At 47.3% G+C, this 25670-nt stretch overlaps 1 protein-coding gene across 4 annotated transcripts in view; it reads right to left on the reverse strand.

Moving 5' to 3' along the window:
* LOC124777979 (caskin-2) overlaps positions 1–25670 on the reverse strand; it is a 1020751-nt gene that overhangs the window by 333985 nt on the left and 661096 nt on the right. For 2 of the 4 annotated variants that reach the window (XM_047253546.1, XM_047253541.1), the window contains exon 2: positions 8050–8174. The exons of the other annotated variants lie outside the window; for them this stretch is intronic. In XM_047253546.1, coding sequence (XP_047109502.1) covers positions 8050–8149 — 100 coding nt within the window. In that variant the 5' untranslated portion in view covers positions 8150–8174. The remainder of the gene's footprint in view (positions 1–8049; positions 8175–25670) is intronic. 4 annotated transcript variants of the gene reach the window in all.

The following is a 25670-nucleotide window of genomic DNA, read 5'->3' on the forward strand; positions in this document are numbered from 1 at the left end:
TCCGCGTGAGTCACTTTCTGGAGTCTTTCCAGTTATTGGGGTGCAACCTAGTATCTTTAAATGAGAAGCGCTGAACCGTAAGAAGTAGATCTGAATATCTGTAGCAAACACCACCAACGAAATGAGCGAACAGAAAAAAAAGAGCTAGTATAACGGTATCGTTTCCACTGTTGCTCGAACAACGCTGCGGACGATTCGAGTGATGAAGAAAAGATTGTAACAAAGAACGTAGTGACGCGTGCTTATTGACGCCGGCGGCGGCGTCGTGGGACCGTGAGAGCGGCGCGCACAATGGGGCGGTCCCACGACGCCGCCGCCAGCACTTCCCCCCCACACACGGCGGTCTGGCCGCCACTCGGTCGCTGCCATTACTTCACCTTAGGAGCTGTCTAGCTGCGGACACTCCTAATCATTTAGCCTCGCAAAGAAAATTAAAAATAAAAACAGTAAAGGGGGATCCGGTTTTATCGCACAACCCCGGTGATGTTGTCGGCTTCTGCGCGCTACAACGGTAAATGCAGCAAGATGTTGCTTTTCTTATAGGTGACCTTTTTGTCGGAGTACAGCAGTATAACCGATTTTCCTTTCAGAGTACAGACTAGAATTTACAGTCTGCGACGCTTACGAAGTACGCGAATAGTCTGCTGAAGACGCTATTGAGATAGGAAACAGTTCGGGAAGGGTTACGATCACGCCCACGCCTACACGCTGCACAGCAGCCGGCGCTCTGCCAGAAGCCCGCCCCCACCTCCCGCGACAGCTGCCGTGTGGTCGCATGCAACCCGCGCCTTCACAACGACCGTTTCGCTTACGGACACCAAAACGGACCAACGAAGCCTCGTTTGCGGTTCCGTCTGGTGGCGGTAACGTCAAAGCGTCGGTACTTCTCCCCTGGAAACAAATATGCACGACGTGGAGAAGAAAAGGGAGTCTCTATTGACATTTTTTCACCGTGAACGAAACAGAGAAAAAAATCAAAAAGGGAGTGATCAATAATCTTTCTGCTACACGAGCAGCTCTTCTAAGAGTAGCGTCTCTTTGGAAATTTTAGGGCCTACACAAGTCAATAACAGTTTGAAATCTGTAGCTTTCATTCGGAGAAAAATTATGACACAGCTCATATTCTAATACTGCTTTAATGTACACACTAATTTTGTCCCACCACACAGCTCCCTACTTTTCTTCTTTTCCTGGTGATCAGCTTTCTGCAGCGAAATAAATGTCGCACATGCGACTATCGCTAAATCCTATTCTTCACTCAAAACATCCGCCGGTGAAACCATAATTAAACCGCTGCTTACAACAAAAACAACGGCAGCACGTCGGCAAGTTATCAGAGCCAGCTGCGATTCCACACGGCCGAATCCCTTGGCCGCCAGCGCTTCGTTTCGTGAGGATGACAAGCCGAGCGAGCGGAAATGCATTTACGACCAACGTTCGGCCGAATCGAATGTCTGTCGTTTGCTGGCTTACGAATACCCCATTGAGTGCGAGGCGGCAAGTTCATCTTTAGTAAGGCTCATATCAAACTGCTGTGGTCACAATTATCACACAAAAAATAATTAGCTACTAATGAGTCAACGTGTGCATGACAAGGGTGACAGAAAATGAGTGACTGGGAGGTACAGAGATCAACCTCCTATGCGATCCATGTATTACTCTTCACTAAATGGGCACCGTCGACATTCGAGAAATGTTAAGACGTCACAGTGACGTCAAATGTTCGCACCATCCACATTTAAGGAGAACTCCTTAGGAGTTACAAACAGTGGAGGGCGTTCAGCTAGGTGTCCACTCTTAACGGATGCATACAAAATCGTACTGGCGTAACGGAGTGATGAGAACTGATGGAATGTGACGGCTTGCAACCGAATGCGAAATAGTCTGTCGTGGAGCTTATCTGTCGTGAAACTGGCTATCCGTTATGGGGTAGCTGGAAATGGTGCGATAACACACTATGTGATCAAAAGTATCCGGACACCCCCAAAAACATACGTTTTTCATATTAGCTGCATAGTTCTGAAACCTACCCCAGGTACTCCATATCAGCGACCCCAGTAGTCATTTGATTTCGTGAGAGAGCAGAATGGAGCGCACCACGGAACTCACGGACTTCCGACGTGGTCAAATCATTGGGTGTCATTTGTGTCATACGTCTGTACACGAGATTTACACACTGCTAAACATCCCTAGGTCCACTGTTTCCGATGTGTTAGTGAAGTGGAAACGTGAAGGGAGACGGACAGCACAAAAGCGTACAGGGCGACCTCGTCTGTTGACTGACAGAGACCGCCGACAGTTGAAGAGGGTCGTAATACGTAATAGGTAGACATATATCCAGACCATCATACAGGAATTCCAAACTGCGTCAGAATCCACTGGAAGTACAATGACCGTTAGGCGGGAGTTGACAAAACTTGGATTTCATTGCCGAGTGGCTGCTCATAAGCCACACATCACGCCGGTGAATGCCAAACGACGCCTCGCTTGGTGTAAGCAGCGTAAATATTGGACGATTGAACAGTGGAAAAACGTTGTGTGGAGTGACGAATCACGGTACACAATGTAGCGATCCGATAGCAGGGTGTAGGTATGGTGAATGCCCGGCGAACGTCATCTGCCAGCGTGTGTAGTGTCAATAGTAAAAATCAGAGGCGGTGGTTTTATGGTGTGGTCGTGTTTTTCATGGAGGGGCTTGTCGGCCTTGTTGTTTTGCGTAGTACTATCACAGCTTCACTGAATGGTTAAATGATTATGGCGTCTTCTTGGGTAAAATATTCCGGAGGTAAAATAGTCCCCCAGTCGGAACTCTGGAGGGCGGGGGGGAGGGGGGGGGGGAGGGGGGGGGGAGAGACGACGACTACTCAGGAGAACGTAGTTATCAGGAGAAAGAAAACTGGCGTTCTACGTATAGGAGCTTGGAATGTCCGATCCCTTAATCGGGCAGGCAAGTTAGAAAATTTAAAAAGAGAAATGGATAGGTTTAAGCTAGGTATAGTGGGAATTAGTGAATTTCTGTGGCAGGAGGAACACGAATTCTGGTCAGGTGAATACAGGTTTATAAATACAAAATCAAATAAGGGTACTGCAGGACTAGGTTTAATAATGAATAAAAAAAATAGAAGCGCAGGTAAGCTACTACAAACAGCAGATAGACACGAATCCCACGCCTACCACAGTAGTACAAGTTTACATGCCAACTAGTTCCGCAGATGACGAAGAGGTAGATGAAATGTATGATAAAAGAAATTGTTCAGATAGTGAAGGGAGACTAAAATTTAATAGCCATGGGTGTCTGGAATTCTATCGTAGGAAAAGAAAAAGAAGGAAAAATAGTAGGTGAATATGGAATGGGGGTAAGGAATGAAAGAGGAAGCCGCCTGGTAGAATTTTGCACAGAGCACAACTTACTCATAGCTAACACTTGGTTTAAGAATCATGAAAGAAGGTTGTATACATGGAAGAAGCCTGGAGATACTGACAGATTTCAGATGGATTACATAATGGTAGGACAGAGATTTATACAGAGATTTAGGTTTTAAATTGTAAGACATTTCCAGCGGCAGATGTGGACTCTGACCACAATCTATTGGTTATGAACTGTAGATTAAAACTGAAGAAACTGCAAAAAGGTGGGAATTTAAGGAGATGGGACCTGGATAAACTGACAGAACCAGAGGTTGTAGAGAGTTTGAGGGAGAGCATTAGGGAACGATTGACAAGAATGGGGGAAAGAAATTCAGTAGAAGAAGAATGGGTAGCTTTGAGAGATGAAATAGTGAAGTCAGCAGAGGGTCAAGTAGGTAAAAAGATTAGGGCTAGTAGAAATCCTTGGGTAACAGAAGATATATTGAATTTAATTGATGAAAGGAGAAATTATAAAAATGCAGTAAATGAAGCAGGCAAAAAGGAGTAGAAACGACTAAGAATGAGATCGACAGGAAGTGCAAAACTGCTAAGCAGGGATGGCTAGAGGACAAATGTAAGGATGTAGAGGCATATATCACTAGGGGTAAGATAGATACTGCCCATTTCGAGAAAGAGAACCACTAGTATGAATATCAAGAGCTCAGATGGAAACATAGTTCTAAGCAAAGAAGGGAAAGCAGAGAAGTGGAAGGAGTATATAGAGGGTCTATACAAGGGCGATGTACTTGAGGACAATATTATTGAAATGGAAGAGGATGTAGATGAAGATGAAATGGGAGATATGATACTGCGTGAAGAGTTTGACACAGCAATGAAAGATCTAAGTCGAAACAAGGCCCCGGGAGTAGACAACATTCCATTATATATACTGATAGCCTTGGGAGAGCCAGCCCTGACAAATCTCTACCATCTGGTGAGCAATATGTATGAGACAGACGAAATACGGTCAGACTTCAAGAAGAATATAATATTTCCAATCCCGAAGAAATCGGGTGTTGACAGATGCGAAAATTACCGAACTATCAGTTTAATAAGCCACGGCTGCAAAATACTAACATGAATTCTTCACAGACGAATGGAAGATCTGGTAGAAGCCGACCTCAGGGAAGATCAGTTTGGATTCCGTAGAAATATTGGAAAACGTGCGGCAATTCTGACCCTACGACAGCTTAGAAGATAGATTAAGGAAAGGCAAACCTACGTTTATAGTATTTGTAGACTTAGAGAAAGCTTTTGACAGTGTTGACTGGAATACTCTGTTTCAAATTCTGAAGGTGGCAGGGGTAAAATACAGGGAGCGAAAGGCTATTTACAATTTGTACAGAAACCAGATGGCAGTCATAAGAGTCGAGGGGCATCAAAGGAAATTAGTGATTGGGAAGGGAGTGAGACAGGATTGCAGCGTATCTCTGATGTTATTCAGCCTATATACTGAGCAAGCAGTAAAGGGAACAAAAGAGAAATTCGGATTAGGAATTAAAATCCATGGAGAAGAAATAAAAACTTTGAGGTTCGCCGCTGACATTGTAATTCTGTCAGAGACAGCAAAGGGCCTGGAAGAGCACTTGAGCCGAATGGACAGTGTGTTGAAAGGAGGATGTAAGATCTGTGTGGACAGGTGCGGGCCACACTGGTGCGCCACCTAGCACTGTGCACGGGTGGGCCAGCACTGCTGAGCGCAAACTGGAACACTGCGAAGGAACGCCAGTGCACCGGCTGGAGAATCCACGTACTGCTGCAGGACGTCGCTACTGCCAGTGGGCCTTCCAGTCTCTGCGTGACCCTATGTTTCGTCCCGTCCTTGTTTTAGACGAAGTGTGGCTTTATTTATCACGATATGAGAACTCTCAGAACGATCGACTTTGGAGGTCTGAAAATGCTCATTAGTGACGTCGAGAACCCCTATACGTAATACGAAAGCAGGAGGGAAGTAACAACTGTGGGAAAGAGCTAGGGTTACCGTACGCAGGGCAGTGCAGGAGCACGTGCCGACAATCCGGCTGGAGAGCGTGCAGCCGAGGGCAGGCCGTCCGGAACTGACTCGTGTTCGCCGGGACGTTGGCACAGAGATTCCTGAAGCAGCCAGTCGCTCGCCTCGCCAGATGATGTACATTCGGCACGCGAGAGCAACCAAGAGCGCTGTGCGGACTTGGGCCTGGTTTCATTCAGACCGTGTTACCGCAGTTACGGCCGAGTCGATGCAATATCATTCGATCTTCGACAATAACGTCCGACAGTCGGCAACACAAACCAAAACATTGCATCAGAACAAGTGTTCAGTTCCTAGCGTTATGAAATATGGAAAACAAAAACCCCAAATGGCGATTATAAGAAGAGGAAGAGCGCCAAAAGTGGAACAGAAACACAATATGTAGAGAATCGTCCACGCGACCTGTAAGTACAATTTAACAAATTACTACGTCATAGCAAAAACCAACCATCAGAACTGCTCACTGACCCAAAATATAAAGTAAATAGTAAAAATATGTACATATTCCAGGCCACTGAAGATGCCTTGCGGAGAATAAAGGCGAAACGCGTATCGCACGAAAATTGTGTTTCATTCAGTTACAGTTAGACGGTCCAAATATAAAAATTATCAATATACCGTGATATTACACGCAAATGAGGAAGACAGGACAACAAAAGTTGAAGATTGTCGTAAAGTAGCATTCGTATTTTCCGTGGACAGTTTATAACGCATTCCAGTTTAAGTGTCGTTTGGCTAATGGTTTAATCTGCTGGCATCACGTTTCACGACACATTGCACCATCAAGTATTACGAAAGTAACTAGTTTTTGAGGGATTTCAGGTGCACGGTTACATCCAAAGACCGTAATTCACAGCACACGATTTTCGACACAGAGGACACCACAATTTCTTCAGTAGGCTGCAGTGCACCACGGCGTCTGAGCCAACCAGTGCAGCAGGCACCTTGACCTCACACAAAAGATATTTCTGGCGTTAACCACACAACACTGACAATGTTAGTTTCATTATCTTATGGAATTAAGTTTGCACTGATTGATTCGTGGCGCAAACCGACAGCTGTAAGACCTGCGTAGAAGACGATAGTTCGGTTGTGGATTGCCGAAACCGACGAATTTGATTTGATTGCATCAATGACTTGCGTCAGTAAAAAGTGAATGTCCTGAGCCGTGATTAGGTGATAGAAACAAAGCAAGCATACACAGTGGCTTACAGCTTGTGAGGTTACAGAGCCTCTTTGTAGCTGCCTCTCTGAAGTGCACCGTGTTTGGTACAGTCTGTAAAAGGAAAGCTTTGGGGAATGTGACGCCAGCAGACCAAATCCTCACCTTCCGCTTACATTCCAAATCTCCCTGTTACCCTTCATTATGAAACCACGTGCCATTTGAAAGACAACAAAGATTACAGAAGACATTTTGCGGAGTGAAATGTAAATGGCAATCAATCAACAAATAAATGCACTGCGTACAACAGCGAATCTTGCAGAGCAATTGCAAATCGCAGTTGTTCGTTTTCACGTATTGCACGTTTCCACATCACATTCGAAGCGTCTTAAGTTGCTGACACGGAGAAGTAATTCGCACAGAAAATTCACCGTTATATACACATAGTGAAAGATACGTAGAGTATGTGTGTCACTAACTAGCGGCTTCAACCTCAAAAGCTACTTGGACACATTTACCAGTAATTCGACAGTGATACAGGCCTCCGTGCAATACTGAATGCTCGCTAACAGCAGGCAGCACATTGAAGATAGGTTCAGGAATGGCTGTCATTGGGGCTGCATGGTGTGGCCGAGGGCGGCCAGAGGCTGACTGACGTTCCCGTCCACCTCTCTGCTGCGGTTGTCCTGCTCGCACCGTATAGACACAGGACAGCACAAGCAAACTCTCGAGACATCCTGGCGCGACTGGTTCAGCAAGCAGCATCGGAGAGCCACAACGGAAAGTTTACGATTTCGCCCCGAGTTGAGGATAAGTTCAGTAGCAATAAACCCGAAGAATTAACTGTAAATTTCATAGTAATCGAGTGGACCTATAACATATACAGAAAACAGCAGCAACGTAGGCTGCGCAGTGGTCGGAAGGTTAGTTATCCGGTGTGGAACGTTAAGGAGTTTGTAGATTACATTACGCACTAGCTATTCGCATTTTCATTCGCCGAATCAGAGGGGAGCAACACTATGCAGGTATACTTACGTTACCGCTACGGTGGGTCCGTCCTGATGTAAAGGCCTCTGTTTGCTACCCCAAAATAGCAGTTTCAGCGAGAATTCGTTGTATCACCTTTTTTTTAAAAAAGTGTTAAACAGATGAAACGAACAGTGGAAAACGTTTAGTTTTTGCGTTGTATAGACGACCCGAGAAATAACAAGGCCTCGCAGACCTCGTACTGTTTTCCTACACACACGAATCCACCAGGAAAAGAGCTTAAGTGTACAACGATTGTGCTCAATTGTTTGCTGTACGGTTCGAGCTGTCGATTTACTTATTCCGTAGCAAACATCGCGAAGAGGTTATCTATGGCAGGGCAGGCGGCTAGTTGAGAAGACGGCTGGACAGACGTCCGCGGAGGTACAGCAGATGGGCCAGCTAAGAGGAGGCGAGGAGAGAGGGCGAGTGGTGGACTTACCTGGGCAGGCAGTCGGCCGGTACAGCACCTGGTGGTAGCGCTGGTGCGGCTGGCGGTGGCGCGGAGCCAGCGCGGCCGTCACCCACGACCAGAAGCACATCGCGGCGGTCGCCAGTGTGGAGCACCTGGGCGCGTCACAGCAGAGCACAGTAGCGGAGCACAGGCAGAGCAGAGCAGAGCAGAGGAGCGCCCGCCACCGCCGCCCGCCGCCGTCACACAGTGCGCGCCACGCGCTTGCCAACTCGCTCGCTCGGGCCGTCCCGCTTTTTTGCGCGGCCGCGGTCCACAGTGCGGCAGGCGAGTCACGTCCTCCGAGCCGCAAAGAGCGCGGCCGGCCGGCTGCGCATTCCGCCCGCGAAAAACTTCCTGCCGCGAAGGACGCCGGGCTCAGAGGCGCACAGGGGGATAACGGAGCGCAGCGCACAGTGGCGGAGCCGTCTGCCGACCTCGGCAGTTCCGGTGCGGCGGCGGCGGCGGTGGCGGTGGCGGCACGCACCGGCCCGGCAACCAGGCAACGCCGCGCAGTGGCGTGGCGTGATCTACCTGCGCCTCCTAGCCGACGTGTCCTGCGCCCCCCCCCCCCTCCCCCCTGCACTAGCGAGAGCTTCCCGTTTTACACGAGCGACTTTCTGGTCAAAATGACAGCTCCAAGTGCGTGCGCTTTCCACGCCTGCGTGTAAACCGGCAAGCGTCGCGAGGTGACGTCAATCGTCTATAGATTGTGTCGAGTGTGGACTTGTAAATGTCAGAGTACGCGGCACACTGTGCGTGTCCAGGGAGGAGGAACTATAGCGGCGTCTGGTAACGCCTTCCTGTTACCTTACTCTTTCATCGTCTTCTTTGCTTTGTTTTCGTGGCACACCGAAAAGCCACACGGGGTACTGGTATTTTTTCCTACCAGTGTTCTTCTACTCCACAAAAGAGACGAAATATATGAAGGCAAAAAACATTTACGTTTTACAGAAAAAAAACCTACACTAAGTGTAAATAGCAACGTGAATAGATACACGTGTTTAATGAGAATTATTCCGACAGTGAAAATATGATTTTCGTCGTTATTTGGGGCTTAGGCGAGGCGGGCCAAATATGTGAAAGCGACAAGTATATAATTTTTGCAGCAAGTGCACAACAAAGAAACCTGCACTGTCCATAAATAAGAACTTAAGTAGATCAAAAACTTTTCTGGTTAACACTGTTGTACAAGAGAAAAACCCCACTCTGTTGAAGGAGGAAAACAGCCATCGATGTTACTCAGCACTCACGGACAAAAGACGCAAAGGTCGAGGCGGGAAATCGCCGTGTGCTGCACACTGGCCCGTCACACTACTGTCACCACCTGACAGGGGCACAGAAGACTGCGCGACGAACAGCAAGAGAGTAACTGAGGTTTGCAAGGTACCGCCACGGATGTTCTCCTTTTATTGACAGGTCGTTACCCCACTGTTCTGCTAAGAGGATTGTGACACCCCTCACCCTCCCCCTCGCCGATACAGCTACAGTTTCAGGCCTGAGTTATTCAAATAGTCCCCAGTCACTATCAATTCGACTGACTACTTAATTAAATTGACGAATTAACCAACCTCTCCCATATGGCAAACCCCCAGACCTCCCCTCCCCTACCTGGAAACTGGTGGCTCTGTGCTGCAGAGGGAGGATCTCCTCACAACAAATCTAATTACATACCAATTGTTTATTTATAAAAAATTTACAGTCAATAAAATTTTTCTGGGTTTGTACCTGCACTGTCAATACGTAAAACTACCGACATTTCAGTCACTGTTGCAAGTGACCATCTTCAGGGTGTTTAGTACACAAAACCACCCTGAGCAAGGTCATTCGCAACAGTGACTGAAATGTCGGTAGTTTTACGTATTGACAGTGCCATCACATACACAGAAAACTTTTACTGAGCGTGACAAGGGCCGTGGATGCCTTTGTTCATATACAATAAAATTGGTTTCATGGGCTGGATTTCTCTTCTCATCATTCTCTGCCGTTTGGGAAAAGGTGCACGTCTCGTAAACAAGTAGGTAAATCGACAGCTTCTTTTTACTCCGATAGCGCAAGGAATACCGTGATGAAACAGTCATCACACGTAATTACACGGTTAAGAATCTGTCGACCGTGAAGCACGCACCGCCCGCCATTCGCTCCACCCGCACAGGCTGTGCGGAGTCGGGTGCACCGGCGGTCGAGTGCACCCGAGGCCGCGTGGGTGCCACCACTGACAAAAGCACCCGACAAATTCACGTCGAAACTCGTGCCCCTGCAGAATACCGACGCACGCGGTAACCTTTTTCCAAGGCAAATTCCTGACTCAGAACGGATTCCGCCATGGGCTCTAAGCAGCCGTCTGTGCTGAGCAAAAAGAATCTCACGACCAGAAATTCAACTATACTGCATAGGACATACTGTTTACTTATGAAGTTCAGTTTGCAAGGGTTGGATCCAACTTTTATTTGGTGGGAAAGCGTCAAATCCAGCAACTTCATGTCCAAATTACGTAATCACACTGCTGCAGATTGAAGGTGACGTGTTACTGGAAAATTTTCCTGTTTGCGCTCACCTCGACGTGCAGGGATCGACTGAGCTAGCGGGCAGTGGCGCCACCGCAGGACGTTCCACCCCTCTACCCCTCACGCCGTCACTCCCCACCCGTCCCAGAAAACATTGGTAGGAAAAAGACTCACTCTGTGCTTGAGAAGAAGGAGCTGACGACACGAAATTCACATCAAAGTCAATAACGTATTCATACATATTGTTTATTTAATCAGTTTGCAGGAGACGGGGTTCCCCCACTTGGGTGGACGTTATGACTGCACCCCCCACCTTTGTTCCGCATGACATAATAACTGTAATGAGAAGCGAATGGAATGAAATGCGATGTAGTAGCCAGCGTTCGAGGTCTCCCGTGTGTGCGTGTGTCTATCGTCAGGGCGCCGCCACGAATAGCAAAACAGCCCAGTGTCCTAATTAGACATCACGTTAGTAAATACCACCGACCACGGACCGTGTATCGACCTCGTTTCACCTCGTGGGCCTCTTACAAAGCATCAGGTGGCAGCATTCTGTGGATCGGCCAATTCCGTACTCACTTCCTGTCTCTGTCACTCTCAAGAAGCCACTCCTGGTTATCTGTGTGAATCAACATCTTCTGAAACGAAGATGGAGGTTTCCACCTCTCATCTGAATACTGTTTCCTGTTGGCTAATGCTAGAGACAAAGGAAAAGTTGACGCAATTTCCACTACAAAAAAAGACTAAAATAACCCATTTGCATTACCCTGTCAAATTAATTGTTTAGCGAATCACAGGAGTCAAATAGATCGCTTAAGACACACACTTCCAACATACGAGGGCTATCCACAAAGTACATTACGTTTTGGAATTAAAAATAAATAAAGTATTGGAAATTTTTTTTATTATATACAGATGAAAGCCACACTTAAATACTACTTTTCTACATAGTTGCCATTTAAATTAAGGCACTTATCGTAGCGATGGACGAACTTGGAAATTCCTTCGTCGTAAAATTCGGCCGCCTGCGCCTTCAACCACGTGTTTACCTCTTCTTTTGGGACAGAAAAGGTGTGATTTTTGTGGATTTCCTGGAAAGAGGCACTACAATAAACTCTCAAAGGTATTGCCAAACTCTGCACAACCTCAGAAGAGCAATACAAAACAAGCGCAGGGGAAAGTTGGGCTCAAAGATCTTGCTGATTCACGACAACGCCCGGGCCCACACGGCAAATGCCACTCGTGAAGTTCTCGAATCTTTTAAGTGGGAGTTGTTTCCTCATCCGCCGTACAGTCCCGACCTGGCACCGAGCGACTTCCACCTATTCCCAGCAATGAAGAAGTGGCTGGCTATGCCGGCCGCGGTGGTCTCGCGGTTCTAGGCGCGCAGTCCGGAACCGCACGACTGCTACGGTCGCACGTTCAAATCCTGCCTCGGGCATGGATGTGTGTGATGGCCTTAGGTTAGTTAGGTTTAAGTAGTTCTGAGTTCTAGGGGACTTATGACCACAGCTGTTAAGTCCCATAGTGCTCAGAGCCATTTGAACCATTTTTGGTTGGCTATGCAGCGTTTTGATGACGACAGACAGCTTCAAGAAGAGGTAACCACGTGATTGAAGGCGCAGGCGGCCGAATTTTACGACGAAGGAATTTCAAAGCTCGTCCATCGCTACGATAAGTGCCTTAATTTAAATGGCAACTATGTAGAAAAGTAGTATTTAAGTGTGGCTTTCATCTGTATATAATAAAAAAAATTCCAATACTTTATTTATTTTTAATTCCAAAACGTAATGTACTTTGTGGATAGCCCTCGTACAATGATCCTTTTCCCAAATAAAATATTTTTTCAGCGTTTAAGTATCAGACGCAAACATTGTGCAAATCAAGTAACGATCGTAGCGCTAAATTGCACGTGTAAGCTACACACTGGCGCCGGCCACACATCCGCACTCACTACTCCTGAGCGGTTCAAGTTGCTGCCTTACACTACGCTTCCCGCACTAGTCTGGTAACGGAAAGTTTGCCTGGGGGTACGGTGCACGGTGGAGGGTTTCAGCCATTGGCGACACACGAGCAGTTCACTTGTCCAGTGAAACGCAGACGACCAGAAAACACGCGGCACGGCGCCTGCGCGACCTCACCGAAGGCGCTGCGCGAAAATATTTTGAGAAGTGTGAGAAGTGAACGCAGACGTGTGCGGACTCGAACGGATACAGTCGCCTCTAGCAAAACACACTACTCAAACTGACAGCGTCTACCTGGTTCTTTCGCCTGACAGTTGTTACAAATTATTTTTCCGGCGCGCACGAGGACGGCCGTAGCGAGCCGTTCGCCGCCTGTCGGCAGGCGGCAGGTGCAGCGACCTGGTTGCGGCCCGGGGAGGGCCTGCAGACAGCCGCGCCCCCGCGCCTCGTGTCGCGAGGCGGGGGCGGGGGCGCGCCGTCCTCGCCCCCTGCCAGCTGCCACGCCCAGCTGCACGGGGACCACCGTCAGTTGCGTACAGCGGCAGTTCGCTGACCAAAAATATCACCACGTACATATCGTAAAAACGTTGAACGCTCGGGGCTCCGCATCTCGTACATATATTTTAAGGACCGTCAGCTGCACTCGATATTTTAATGAGCGCAGCCGGTATTCGTGTGTACAGCCTAAAGTCAGTGGCGTGTTACCTGTCTCGATATCAGTGACATGCACGACAGCCCGCGTGCTGTGAGATGAACATAGAGCTGAACATCTCGAAGAATTTACAACTAACACGCGTGTCACTGGTGTAGAGATTCGTAGTATGCCATGACGACGGGGTCTGTGTCCGAATACCGATTTGGCTATCAAACATTTCAAGTGCAGCTGATGGTTTTCGAGGGTTCCTTTAACAGATAAAAATTGCTCACGCCATCGCAACGTGCGACCTCGGTTTAACGTGTGATATTCAAACGCGCTCTCCGTCCTGCAATAGCGTCTTAGGCGTCCACATGCCCATCGGACAATTCTCGATACACTGACGCCTTGTCCCAGTGTTCCGCTACAACCAAATTACTAAATTACTTCACCCCGAAAGCCTCTGTATCGTGTGCACTGAGAAACTCGGCACCGCTTACGTTCCAAGTTCCACAGAGGAAAAAAAAAAGTAGACAACTGATCGGAGACGGTTCCCCGTTTACACATATGTCGTTGTGACATATTAGTTGGTGCGGTGTTTCAACAATTCGTTAAATGTAGAAAACATAACGGCACGCAGTTACTCTTTACTTCGTTTATTTAGTGTCATCCCTGATCAGTAGACAAATAATTGCTATTTAATTACGATTGAATTTCACTGCAGAAACAAATCTTGCGTGCAATAAAACGTGCTCTCATGACGTTTCACTGTTACCTTTTGCTACTGGGCATCGCACACCGTAACAGCATGAGCTTTTCGGAAACAGTAAATTAAAACAGATGCAGTCCGGTACGGAATTTGCCCGTGCAGCGCCCACTGCCACACACGTCCTGATAAGCTCTGTGCTGAGTGAGCGACACGCAGTCGCTGAAACGAGGTCGTGCCCCCGAGATAAGCGAATAGGCGAGTCGCAGGCAACAACAATCGGCCAGCCGGCTGTGCAGCCAGCTAGCTGTACGCAGCGCGTGTGCTCCGTCGCTCACCAAATACGGCGCCCCAAACGTTCCTCCGGCTTTCCGCGTCACAATCGCGCTGTTTTGAGCTAACATGTCCGCCTGGTGTTGAAAGGTTGGGCGATAAGCTTATCCTGCAGTTGCGCGCCGTTCTATTCCCGCGCGCAGCTCAGCGCTTATGTAATTAATCGCCGCAAGAGTTCCTGGCCGCGGCTGCGTCGAGCAGAGCGTCCACTAGTAAGTACCAGGGAACCACGGCGGCACACTGAGCGTCGGCGGTTACAGCCAGACCACCTCTAAAAGTATTGAGTGTTCTCGTAGCTGGAGTGTTTGTGCACTTGTGTCGAGGTAGCACGAGGAGCGGCGGACAGTGCACAATGTGTCGCTGACTGTGTGTGTGTGTGTGTGTGTGTGTGACAGTAGGAGGGCTGCAGAAACTGCCCCACCTGCCTTACTGAAGGAAACATCCCGCCGTTCCACGAAATGACTAACCCGCCAAACTGGGTGTGAATCAAGAGTTGATACTGTTTCCAAACCAAACACGTTTCATCCAGTTACTCTGAGCGCCTTCAGGAGTCTTTAACAGAAAACACTACAACAAATATTTCCGTACGCAAAATATTTATGGCATCAAACTAATTGATATATTACTAACCATGCGACATCAGGATTGCTGTACAAGGAGGCGGTCTTCCCCGTGTGTCTTTGAAGAAAGTCATCTGAGCATAAAAAAAGACAATGAGCGTCGAAGAAGAAGGAGAAGAAGAAGAACAACAACAACAACAACAACGACAGGAAGAAACTGATCAACAGTTCAGAGTGGCTCTTAAGCTCAGAGCTATGTATCTTGATTACCTATCTGGTATTTTCCGATGACATTCCTATCGCCAATAACAAACTGCGTGAGCAACAAAAAAGTTCAGTCGGCTAAATAAAGTACCTGAAACAAGTGTCTACAGGTTTCTTTCCATAAAACAATATATAGAAAAACTTCAATGATCGATCAAAATGGGTGAGCATAGAGTTTGGAAAGATGGAACGGGGCAAGGAACTTACTTATTTAGGTGAGGTGAACCAGCAGAATGGTTTAGAATAGTAAGTAATCAATATTAGCATCTTAAAATTATAATTGATCTGCGATGAAAGCTTTGCAACATGAGGGTACTGCACGATTACGAAATCAGACGGTTTACACGCATAAGAAACAATGACTACATGCACAAAGAGACGAGTCGAGCAGTTGGTAAATGTGGCATCGGCGATACCGAGGTACACATCGGCCAGCAGACAGGTTATCTCGGACTGCACACAGAGCACTGTCAACTACATGGAGCAGACTACTGCTCCACGACCACGGTACGCAGAATGGACAGCAAACAGTTGGCTCAGGACGAGACCGAAACAAAGACAAAAAGGAACTGTAATAAAAACTTGTACTGCACACTACATACGTTGCGAAACAACTTTGGTTAAGAAACGATATCAATTCTATTTCCACCCGACGAGTAATGTCTACAACACTATTATTGTACAAAACACGCACAGCATCTTCCACGTCAGAGTGCCAGACACTGGATAGCTACAATGCACGGGGTAAGCGACGCCGCGCCCCAAAACGATACGCAGGGAGCTTTCGAATGATGCCTAGTTTCGTCCACCAGTCGTGAATACGTTTAACGCGAGGCCGCAAGAAGAGGAAAGCCACATCCACAGACACGACAAACCTGTCAGACTCCGTTGAAGTGCAATTGTGAAAGATGGACTCGAGTGCTGTGCAGCAGAGCCGGGCTGGCGTCCACGCGGGCATACTGTGAAAACATTTTCGTCCGGTCATATTAGTTTTGGTCGCCTGACACGTTTAACTGTGTGAACCGTGACATTATGTTACAAAAATTACAATTCTATGGCATAAATGGAATAGCAGAACAGGAAGCAAAAAGTTTCCTTATATGGGTCAAGTTATGTAAATAAGTTTGCCGCTACATCTAACTGGGGTGAAATTACATTAGGTGTTCCACAGCGTTCAATCATGGGTCCCCTTGTGTTCTTGATATATGTGAACGACCTCCCTTCCTATCTGAAACAGGAAGCTGAACTGACACTGTTTGCTGATGATATAAGCATCATTATTAATCCAGTAAAAGAAACTCCAATTAAAAACGATACAAATAAGGTCTTTGGTAAAGTCATTAACATGTTTTATGTAAATGGGCTTGCTCTAAACTTTCAAAAAAACACAGTACATCCAATTTTCTGCTGCAAAAAGAACAGTTCCTTCAATAAATATAACATATCAACAGAAGTGAGTAGACAGGGTAGAGCATACTAAGTTTTTGAGTGTACATATAGATGAGAATCTTAATTGGAAAATGCATATTTCGGATCTTCTAAAGCGATTAGGTTCAGCAACTTCTGCAATCAGAATAATAGCCAATTTTGAGAATATAGAAGTTAGTAAGCTCACATACTTTGCATACTTTCACTCTCTGATGTCATAGGGCATAATGTTTTGGGGTAACTCAACGTTTGACAAAAAGTATTCACTGCTCAAAAGAAAGTGGTAAGAATAATGTGTGCGGTTCATAGTTATACATTTTGTAGGCATCTTTTTAAAAGATTGAGAATTCTTACAAAAGCCTCACAGTACATTTACTCACTAATGAAATTTGTTCTCAACAACATGGACCAGTTTAAAAACAACAGTGACGTTAATGATTATAATATCAGAAAAAATAAAGACTTACACTATCCTTTACTCGACCTATCTTTGCCACAGAAAGGGGTAAAATTTGCTGCTATAAAAATTTTCGACAAATTACCAGATCAAATAACAAGTCTGACAGAGAGCAGTAATAGCTTCAAAAATAAATTGAAATCATATCTCCTTGACAACTCCTTCTATATCATAGACGAATTCGTGAATACGAATAAATAAGTCTATAAATATACTATATGCATTTTGTGCCATTTAAAGGAATGGGGTAAATAATAGAAATATTAATCTTTAACACTGTATTGTCATATATATGTATTAAAAAATCTTGTTTCATATGTGCATTTCTTGTGCACTTGACGCGTTCCACATCATAACGGCTACCGTACTGTGCGATTGATCAATGGAACATGCAACGAACTAACTAACTAACTAACTAACTAACCAGAAAAAAATTCGTGATTTAACGATTTCTGATTCCATTATAACCGTGTAATACAGTCCTCGAACAAGTTTCAAAATAAGTGCGGTGTGGCAAAGTGAACCTTGATGCCAGTGATAATATTCAGTAAAAGCGGAACCTAAACAGAAATGATGACCGGCCTGGGACCCGGCTGCGAGCTGTGTCTCAGGGTGCGTACGACGCCACAGCACCGTTCTCGGCGGCGGCGGCGACGTCACACCTCCACCAAAGCACTCGGTGTGAAGGACGAAACACGAATCGTCTCAAACACGTGACGGCGAGAGTACAAATCTTCAATACACTTCGAATTAAGCGTCTGTCATATTAATGGTCAGTCGCTTGTGATACTAGTGAACTGCCGAGTGGCCGGCCGTTGTGGCCGTGCGGTTCTAGGCGCTTCAGTCCGGAACCGAGCTGCTGCTATGGTCGCAGCCTCGGATGTGGATGTGTGTGATGTCCTTAGGTTACTTAGGTTTAAGTAGTTCTAAGTCTAGGGGACAGATGTCAAGTCCCATAGTGCTTAGAGCCATTTGAATTTTTGAACTTCCGACTCAAAGATTTGCGGCAAACTATTGCATTATTTCACATGTGGACATCAGCAAGGATACCTGGCGCGCACTGTCCTTATTTTGTCTTTTCGTTCGTTCTTAATATGCGACTATCGCCAACAGCGACTTTGCCAAAGACGGAGCGGGAAGTCAGTTGTGAGAGGAACCGAGTTACGTCGAAATGCGTCCCTTTCATTAAGTGTTTTGAGGCTCGCAGTCCCTGGAACGGCTAGGTCACCGCTGCACTAGCCTTCGAAATCATTAGAGGATCGAGTTAAATGGGGCAACGTTGGGGATACTCCCAACAGAGGTCTGACCCGACTTATGCTAGGGTCGGCTTCACTTAACTGTGTTCTTTTTTACAAGGGCAAGTTACGGCGAAGTGTTTTAAGCTTGCTGTCGATGTCAGTAGATATAAACTTCACATAGAACAGGCGATGCCAAGTGTGAAGCAGGATGAACACGATAAGACGTAAAAATAATGTGAAGCAATAGAAATACGGGGTAGACGGGGACGCCGTGTAAGGTCCACGTAGCTGGTGTGGGTATCAAAGAACGATAGAACGTCGCACCCCGCTGGTGGCCATGCCCTACCGAAAGGAGTGGTCCCTTGCCTTCCTCCATGTTCCGTATCAATTGACTCTCAGAGAGTACGATGAAGTTCCAGTTAAGGCACGGTTACGTATTCTCGACTGTGACACACAGAAAGTTGAACAAGCGTCACAAAAGCACTTAGGCCAATGTGGGTTTTAATCCCCCCTCCTCTGAGTTAGTGCTGTGACAACAACTGCCCAGACACGACAGAGCGAAAGAAGTCAGAAGACGTGGGTAACATTTCCGACGAACAGAATCGGGCAGCCCGGCTCTCCGACGAACCAGAAGAAAGCTTAGCAGGGACCCACCGTTCCCAACTGGAACAGTTTTAGCGGCCGTCGACTAGCGCTACACAGTACCCCTGTCACAAATATCGGTTTCTGTCGCATTCGTCCGGCTTCAGATCTCTGGAAACTGGAAGTACAACACAACCTGGCAACGATACTGGACAGCTGAACAATCAACTTCATCGCTTTCGGTGTAAATAAAAGAAGAGTTAAGAGGGAAAATCGGAGGTTTCGAGCAAAGTGCAAGTTGAGAGACGGAACGCCGGCTAGGAGCGACGCGAGGTTGGACGGGATATCGGGAGAGAACATTCCAGACGAACCTTCCCGTTTTTCGCCGTGAATTATGTGGGTGAAACTGGGAAAACCTGCATCCTGAGTGCTCGTCCACTGCGAGCAACGGCAGTCGGTGACGTCAGCGGTGGCGGGTGACGCCAGCCGCACGGTGGCGTCACGCTGACGTCACCACCGCGGCTGCCGGCGCACCCAACCACCGCAACACTACTACACGTGCACCGACCACCAGGAACACTACGAACGTCGGGGGCCGCCTGGAGCCGTTGCGGGCGCGTGTCGCGCAAACAAAAACATGTAAGCGGGGCACACACGGCGTAGACACGTGTGGGGAAATCCACTGAGATAAGGGACGTCGACATTCGGCGGATTATCAGTACGCAGCGCCTGCGAACTAACATCTCGAAAAAGGCGAAGCTGGTCGAATGTTCGCGTGCTACTGCCGTGAGCATCTGCGGAAAGGGGTAGAAGGGCATTAGGCGCTAAATGATTGGACATGCACGACTCTTCACATAAGGTGAGTCTCTGAGACTTGTCTGCTCTGTAAAGTAGGAAAAATGGTGATCTGCGGCACCTCTGCCGGAAGAGCACATCTGTTTCACAGCACGCCGTCGATCGTACATTGTTGAACGTGGAGCTCCGCAGCAGACCACCCCTACGTGTTCACACGTAGGTCCGACGACATCGTCAATTGCGATTGCAGCGGGCACGGGACCATCGCGATTCGACCGCCGATCGATGGAAACGTGTCGGCACGTCGGGTGAATCACATTTTTGGTGCACTAGTTGGACGGCCGTCTCCACAAACGCCATCACTGAGGTGAACGGCGGCTCGAAACGTGCAGCGCGCCGCGGACGCAGCTTGGAGGGCGCGGTATTGTGCTACGGGAGACAACTCTGCTGCGCTTGCAAGGCACCTGTGGTAGTGATCGACGACATGCTGACAGCTGCAAACCACCGCATCTCTTCGTGCTAGTCGTCTTTCCCGACGGCGATGTCATCCTCAGCAGTATAAATGCCCGTGTCTCGGAGCAAGAACCGTGCAACAGTGGTTTCAGGAGCATTACTGAGAACTCACGTTGATGTCTCGGCGACCAAATTCGCCCGATGTAAATCCTACGGAACCCATCTGGGTCGGTATCGGGCGCCATCACCGCGCACCCAAATCGGCGGCCCTTCATTTACACGAATTACATGACCTGTGGCTAGACATGTAATGCCACATACGTCCACAAACCTACAACAGACTGGCGGATCCCTGATACGCAGAACCAGACACGTATTCTGTTCTAAAGGTGGGCAAACAAGCTGTTAAGCAGGTGGTCATAATGTTTCGGCTCCTCAGCGTACATCTGTGCTCTGCAAGGCACGGTACTTGGTGCACCACTTTTCCCTTTACCCCTTTTTCTAGTTCCAGACACGTACGGTAGACGGGAAGAATGACAGCCGGGAAGCCCGTCTGTGGGCTCGGCTCGAATCTCTCTAATTTTGTGTCCACGGTCTTTTCTCGACATCTGTGTAGGAGAAAGTAATAAGTCAGTTGACTCTTGCAGGAATTCTCCCGGAATTTTGACGGTGATGCAGAACGCCTCTCCTGCAGCGTGTGCCACTGGAGCAGGCTGGCGCTGGCGCTCGCTCCAGAAACCTGCAACCAAACGTGCTGCTCCATTTCCTCTACGAATCTCCGACTGACGAGCAGTATTCCAGTGTTGGTCGAGAGAGTGTTATGTAAGCTACTTCCTTTGTTGATGGGCTGCATTTCCTGTGGATTCTTCCGATAAAGATTTATTTTGTGTAGTCGTTCCATTTCAGATCGCTCACGCGCATACTCGGAGACATCTTATGGAAGTAACTGCACCCACTGAGTGTTCTTTTTATGTACAATATTTCGTCAAATGACTTGAGGTTGAGACTCCTCACGTCGGCGAACTACACACATACGCACTGTCACGTAATAAAACGATAATCGTTGCGTCCGCTCGACACCGCTTTGACACTGTTGCCGTTCTGTTAAAAAGGACGTGGCGATACCGATAGTAGAATTGATGAAAACTTGTGCCCGACCTCCGATTCCCGATTAATACGGACATTTAGCTTTACCTGCCAATTTTCTGCTGCCTCGACCGCGGCTAGCATCGGACCCCATCTCATCTAATAGTGATTTCTGATAGCGATATGAATAGTTGTAAGAGGCAACAGGGGAATTTATCAGACCAGAAGTTCAAAAGATCTGATGAAAACTTGTATATATTGTAAAAAACACGTGGAACGAGGTAGTTAATTACAACTGCTCCAAACACCTGAAAAGTGAAAAGCCTGAAAAGTCTCGGCGCCGAACTAGACAAAAGAAACAAATAATTGCAACATAAAGGAACGTTCGGACAACTAGTCCAGCCTCCGATTAAAGAGAGAGAGAGAGAGAGAGAGCACTTTGGACGGTTCGCCAAGTGACTAATAGTCACGAGAATCGAACAGACTGGAGGCCAGGAGCGGGCAGTGCAGAGTACTATCGCGAAGACGCGGCTACCTTCCTCGCGCCCACCTGCTGAGGTGCAAACCGCCGCATTTCTACGAATTCACGACCGAAATCTTCGCGGCTGCCGTACACCGAATGCGGAAATAGCGCTAACCCCAGCAGTGAGCAGCACGGCCGCTACTGAGGGACGTGTGCAAATTGCGCCAACACTTGCACCGTTAAATGTGGCGAACCGAGGACTGCAAAGGGCCGAGCGCGAGAGGCGCTCTCTCGTCAGGTTTGTTGCACCTCAGTGTGCAGAAAGAGGCGTCCGCAGCCGACCTAAACAGGTCCAATTTTGTACTGTACATATGGACGAAAGCCGTTCGTACTTTGTGCAATGTATGTATGTGTGTGTGTGTGTGTGTGTGTGTGTGTGTGTGTGTCACCAGCCATACTAGTACTGTGTGGCAGGTTGTGGCCACAAAGATAGTGCGACGCCTACGCGAATTGCTCGATACGACTGTGAATTGGAAGGGCTGCGTCCTTTTGTGGCGCCAGTACAGTGGACCGCCACCCCCCACGCCAGTACGCCTGTGACGCCACCTCCAGCCGACAGGCCGCTGCCCGCTGCCACTGCCCAGCCCTCGCCACTCGCCGCGCTCCTACGTACGTCCTAAACTTAGAGATCGCGGCGCCCTGCTGCCGGCCCCTGCAGTTTCACGACATTTCAGTGTGCAATGTTCCGCCACCTACGGTTTACGCCTGATTTACAGACCTGGACATTTTTCAGAGTGTATTTAATACTACGACGGTGATAATTGAATGTCTCGTGAAGGGCGGCATGCCCTCCCTCCATTATAACTGTCTCGCCTACGTGGCTTTTATACATAACTACCTTCTGTACCCTGAGTGTGTCGTTTCGAAAAACCGCCGTCTCTAAATCGTTGATCCATACAAGTCGTAATAACCCAGAGAGGCAACTGCTCGTCGCCGAACCGTGTTTTGTTGATAAACTTTTTCACCAAATTCACACCAATCAAAACTGAAACAGACATTTAACTTATCGAAACCGATAGCAGAGGACGTCTCGAGCCGTCCGCCGCAGCACAGAAGTGTTGGTTCGGCCGTGTGAAGCTTTCCTCGTATCAAACAGAAATGTGTAGTCTCAAACAAATGGCAGTAACCAGTGGATTCAAGAGAGATTTATTCAGATTTACAAAAAATACGGAGGCAACAAAAACCCACATGAGGATAAAAAGTTGAATTGGTTCAAGAATCACGACCTATTACCGAAAAGATGGCGCACGCTTTCCCTAAGAAGTCAAAAGCAGGGTTTCGCACAGCAAACAAATGAGATTTAAGCTATGGTTCAAATGGCTCTGAGCACTATGGGACTTAACATCTCAGGTCATCAGTCCCCTAGAACTTAGAACTACTTAAACCTAACTAACCTAAGGACATCACACACATCCATGTCCGAGGCAGGATTCGAACCCGCGACCGTAGCGGTCGCGCGGTTCCAGACTGAAGCGCCTAGAACCGCTCGGCCGCCGATTTAAGCTATAACACACCGAGCATTTGCCGTGTGTAGATTACAATGCGGATGACATGATCGCTGTTATATAGACCACAAACTGGTAGTAACTTTGGTACTAGATTTAAGGAACAATGAGACTGCTTTTGGCCGTCATTTACGACGGATAAAACACGCAGCACGTAGTACTGAAAATATTTTGAAATTTCTACACGTAGCACCTTAGGGGATGAAATCAGCCATACTAGAGGAATGAGAGACATCTAAGTGGAAGGTAAAGGAACCGGACAATTCAATGAATTAGTGGTCCAGATTCTTGCGTCATTTAACGAAACGACGTGACAGAGGACAGCAGTCAGCTGACGACGGTAGCTAACGAGGCTCACCCTGTACAGAAGAGATACAATGGAAGTATAGAAAGGGAAGAGATTCTTGGCTTATTTACTCATGACAAAACCGTTCTATCTGGTGTGGAAGAAGAACGTAACAGTTCCAAGGCAGGTGTTGACTGATGTGAATATTGCCACACTGCGATTTTAATAAATGCCTGCGCAATAATGACACGAATTGTTTACAGAAGGATGGAAAAGCTCGTCGAAGGCGAACTCGGGGAGGATCAGTATCGGTCCAAGAGAAATGGAGGAACATGCGATTAAATACTGATTCTAAAACTTATTTTAAAAGATAGACTGAAAAAAAGGCAAACCTACATTTATACAATTTATAGATTTACGGGGAGCTCTTCACAGCGTTAACTGGAATATACTATTCGAAATTCTAAAGTTACCAGGCATAAAATACGGGTAGTGAAACTTCATTTCAAACTTGTGTAGCAACCAAATCGCAGTTACGAAAGTCGAAGGACATGAAAGGAATGCAACACTTCAGAAGGAAGAGACAAAGACATGTAGACTTCCCCAATATTATTTGGTCTGGACACTGAGCACGCAGCGAAGGAAACTGAGGACAAACTTGGAGAGGGAGAAAAAAAGTAAAGCGTTTTGAGGTTTGTCGTTCTAATAAAGACACTAAAGGACTTGGAAAAACGGTTAAATGGAATGGATACTATCCTGAGGAGAAGTTATTCGATGACCATCAACAAAAATAAGACAAGGATAATAGAATGTAGCCCAGTTAAATAAGGTGATGGTAAAGAAGTAGATTAGAAAATGAGACAGTAATGGCATTTGGGCAGCAGAATACCTGATGATGTCTAGAGCAAACAGAATATAAAACGGAGACTGGCTGTATCGAGAAAAGCATTTCTAAAAAAAGGAGGGAGGGAGGGAGGGAGGGAGGGAGGGAGGGAGAGAGAGAGAGAGAGAGAGAGAGAGAGAGAGAGAGAGAGAGGAAGACCGGCCGCTGTGGCCTAGCAGTTCTAGGCGCTTCAGTCCGAAACCGCGCTGCTGCTACGGTCGCAGGTTCGAATCCTGCCTCGGTCATGGATGAGGGTTTTCGTACCGCATTAGCAGTGTACGGAAGTCAAAGATGGACGATAGGCAATTTAAACAAGAAGAGAATAGAAGCGTTTGAAATGTGGTGCTACAGAAGGATACTGAAGATTAGATGGGTAGATGGAGTAAATAGTGGGGAGGTACTTGGTCGAATTGTGGGAAAAGGAAATTTATGGCACAGTTGGCTAAAAGAAAGGATAGCTCGATACGGCACATACTGAGGCATCAGAAAATTGTCGATATGGGAACGGAGAGAAGTGTGGGCGCTAAAACGTGTAGAGCGTGACGAAGGGATGACAGTCTCAAATGGGTGTGTGCTGCGGTAGTTATTCACAGGTGAAGGGGCTCGAACGGTGTAGAGTCGCATCGAACCACTCTTCGTCTTGGAGAGCATAACAACCGTAACAACAACAACAACGACACTGTGTTCGCACATTGCGACTTTTCTGTATACCGAAGAACAGCTGTATGATTGTTCGGCTATTACGAACGCAGCTATTTTATGTTCTAGCCAAGTAAAATCCCTGGGACAGTGCAGAGTGACGCAGAAGGTGACAGTGGAGGCGACGAGTGGAGGAGTCGGGAGGCGCAGCCGCGCTATCCGCGGAGGTGACTTCAGCCGGCCGGCCGGCCAGCTGCCGCGTATGCACGCCGCCGGCTCCGTTCCGCTCTTATCTCCCGTCGTATCAGTACTTCGCGACTCGATGAGAGCGCTGCCGTTACAGGTAAACTTTCCAACAGCGAGTGACGGGTGGAAACCTCTTGGCGTTTATCGACAGTGGGAACAACAGTAACAGAGTACAAATTCGAAACGAGAAATAACGTTACACTAAAACTGTTCCACACTTCGTGGGCAGCTTCCGCTCAAACCGAACCTAACACTTCAAAATATGAAACAAATTTACACGTAGAAGCTGAATATTACTGCAGCTATCACGTATGATATAACGTACACAACCGCACGATTCCTTTTTCCTGCTCTTTGTCATACCTGGCCGAATGGCTGAAGTAGTGCGATTGTTATCTGCCGAAATTCAGCAATCTCGAATACGTCACTTCTTTAACACAGTAGTGCTCAGCATCTTCAATATGTCGAATGAAAATCAGTTTTTCGTACAGTAATTAATATCAACTGAATTTTGTTAATACGA

This window comes from Schistocerca piceifrons, chromosome 2, assembly GCF_021461385.2.
Source record: "Schistocerca piceifrons isolate TAMUIC-IGC-003096 chromosome 2, iqSchPice1.1, whole genome shotgun sequence".
Classification (NCBI taxonomy): domain Eukaryota; kingdom Metazoa; phylum Arthropoda; class Insecta; order Orthoptera; family Acrididae; genus Schistocerca; species Schistocerca piceifrons.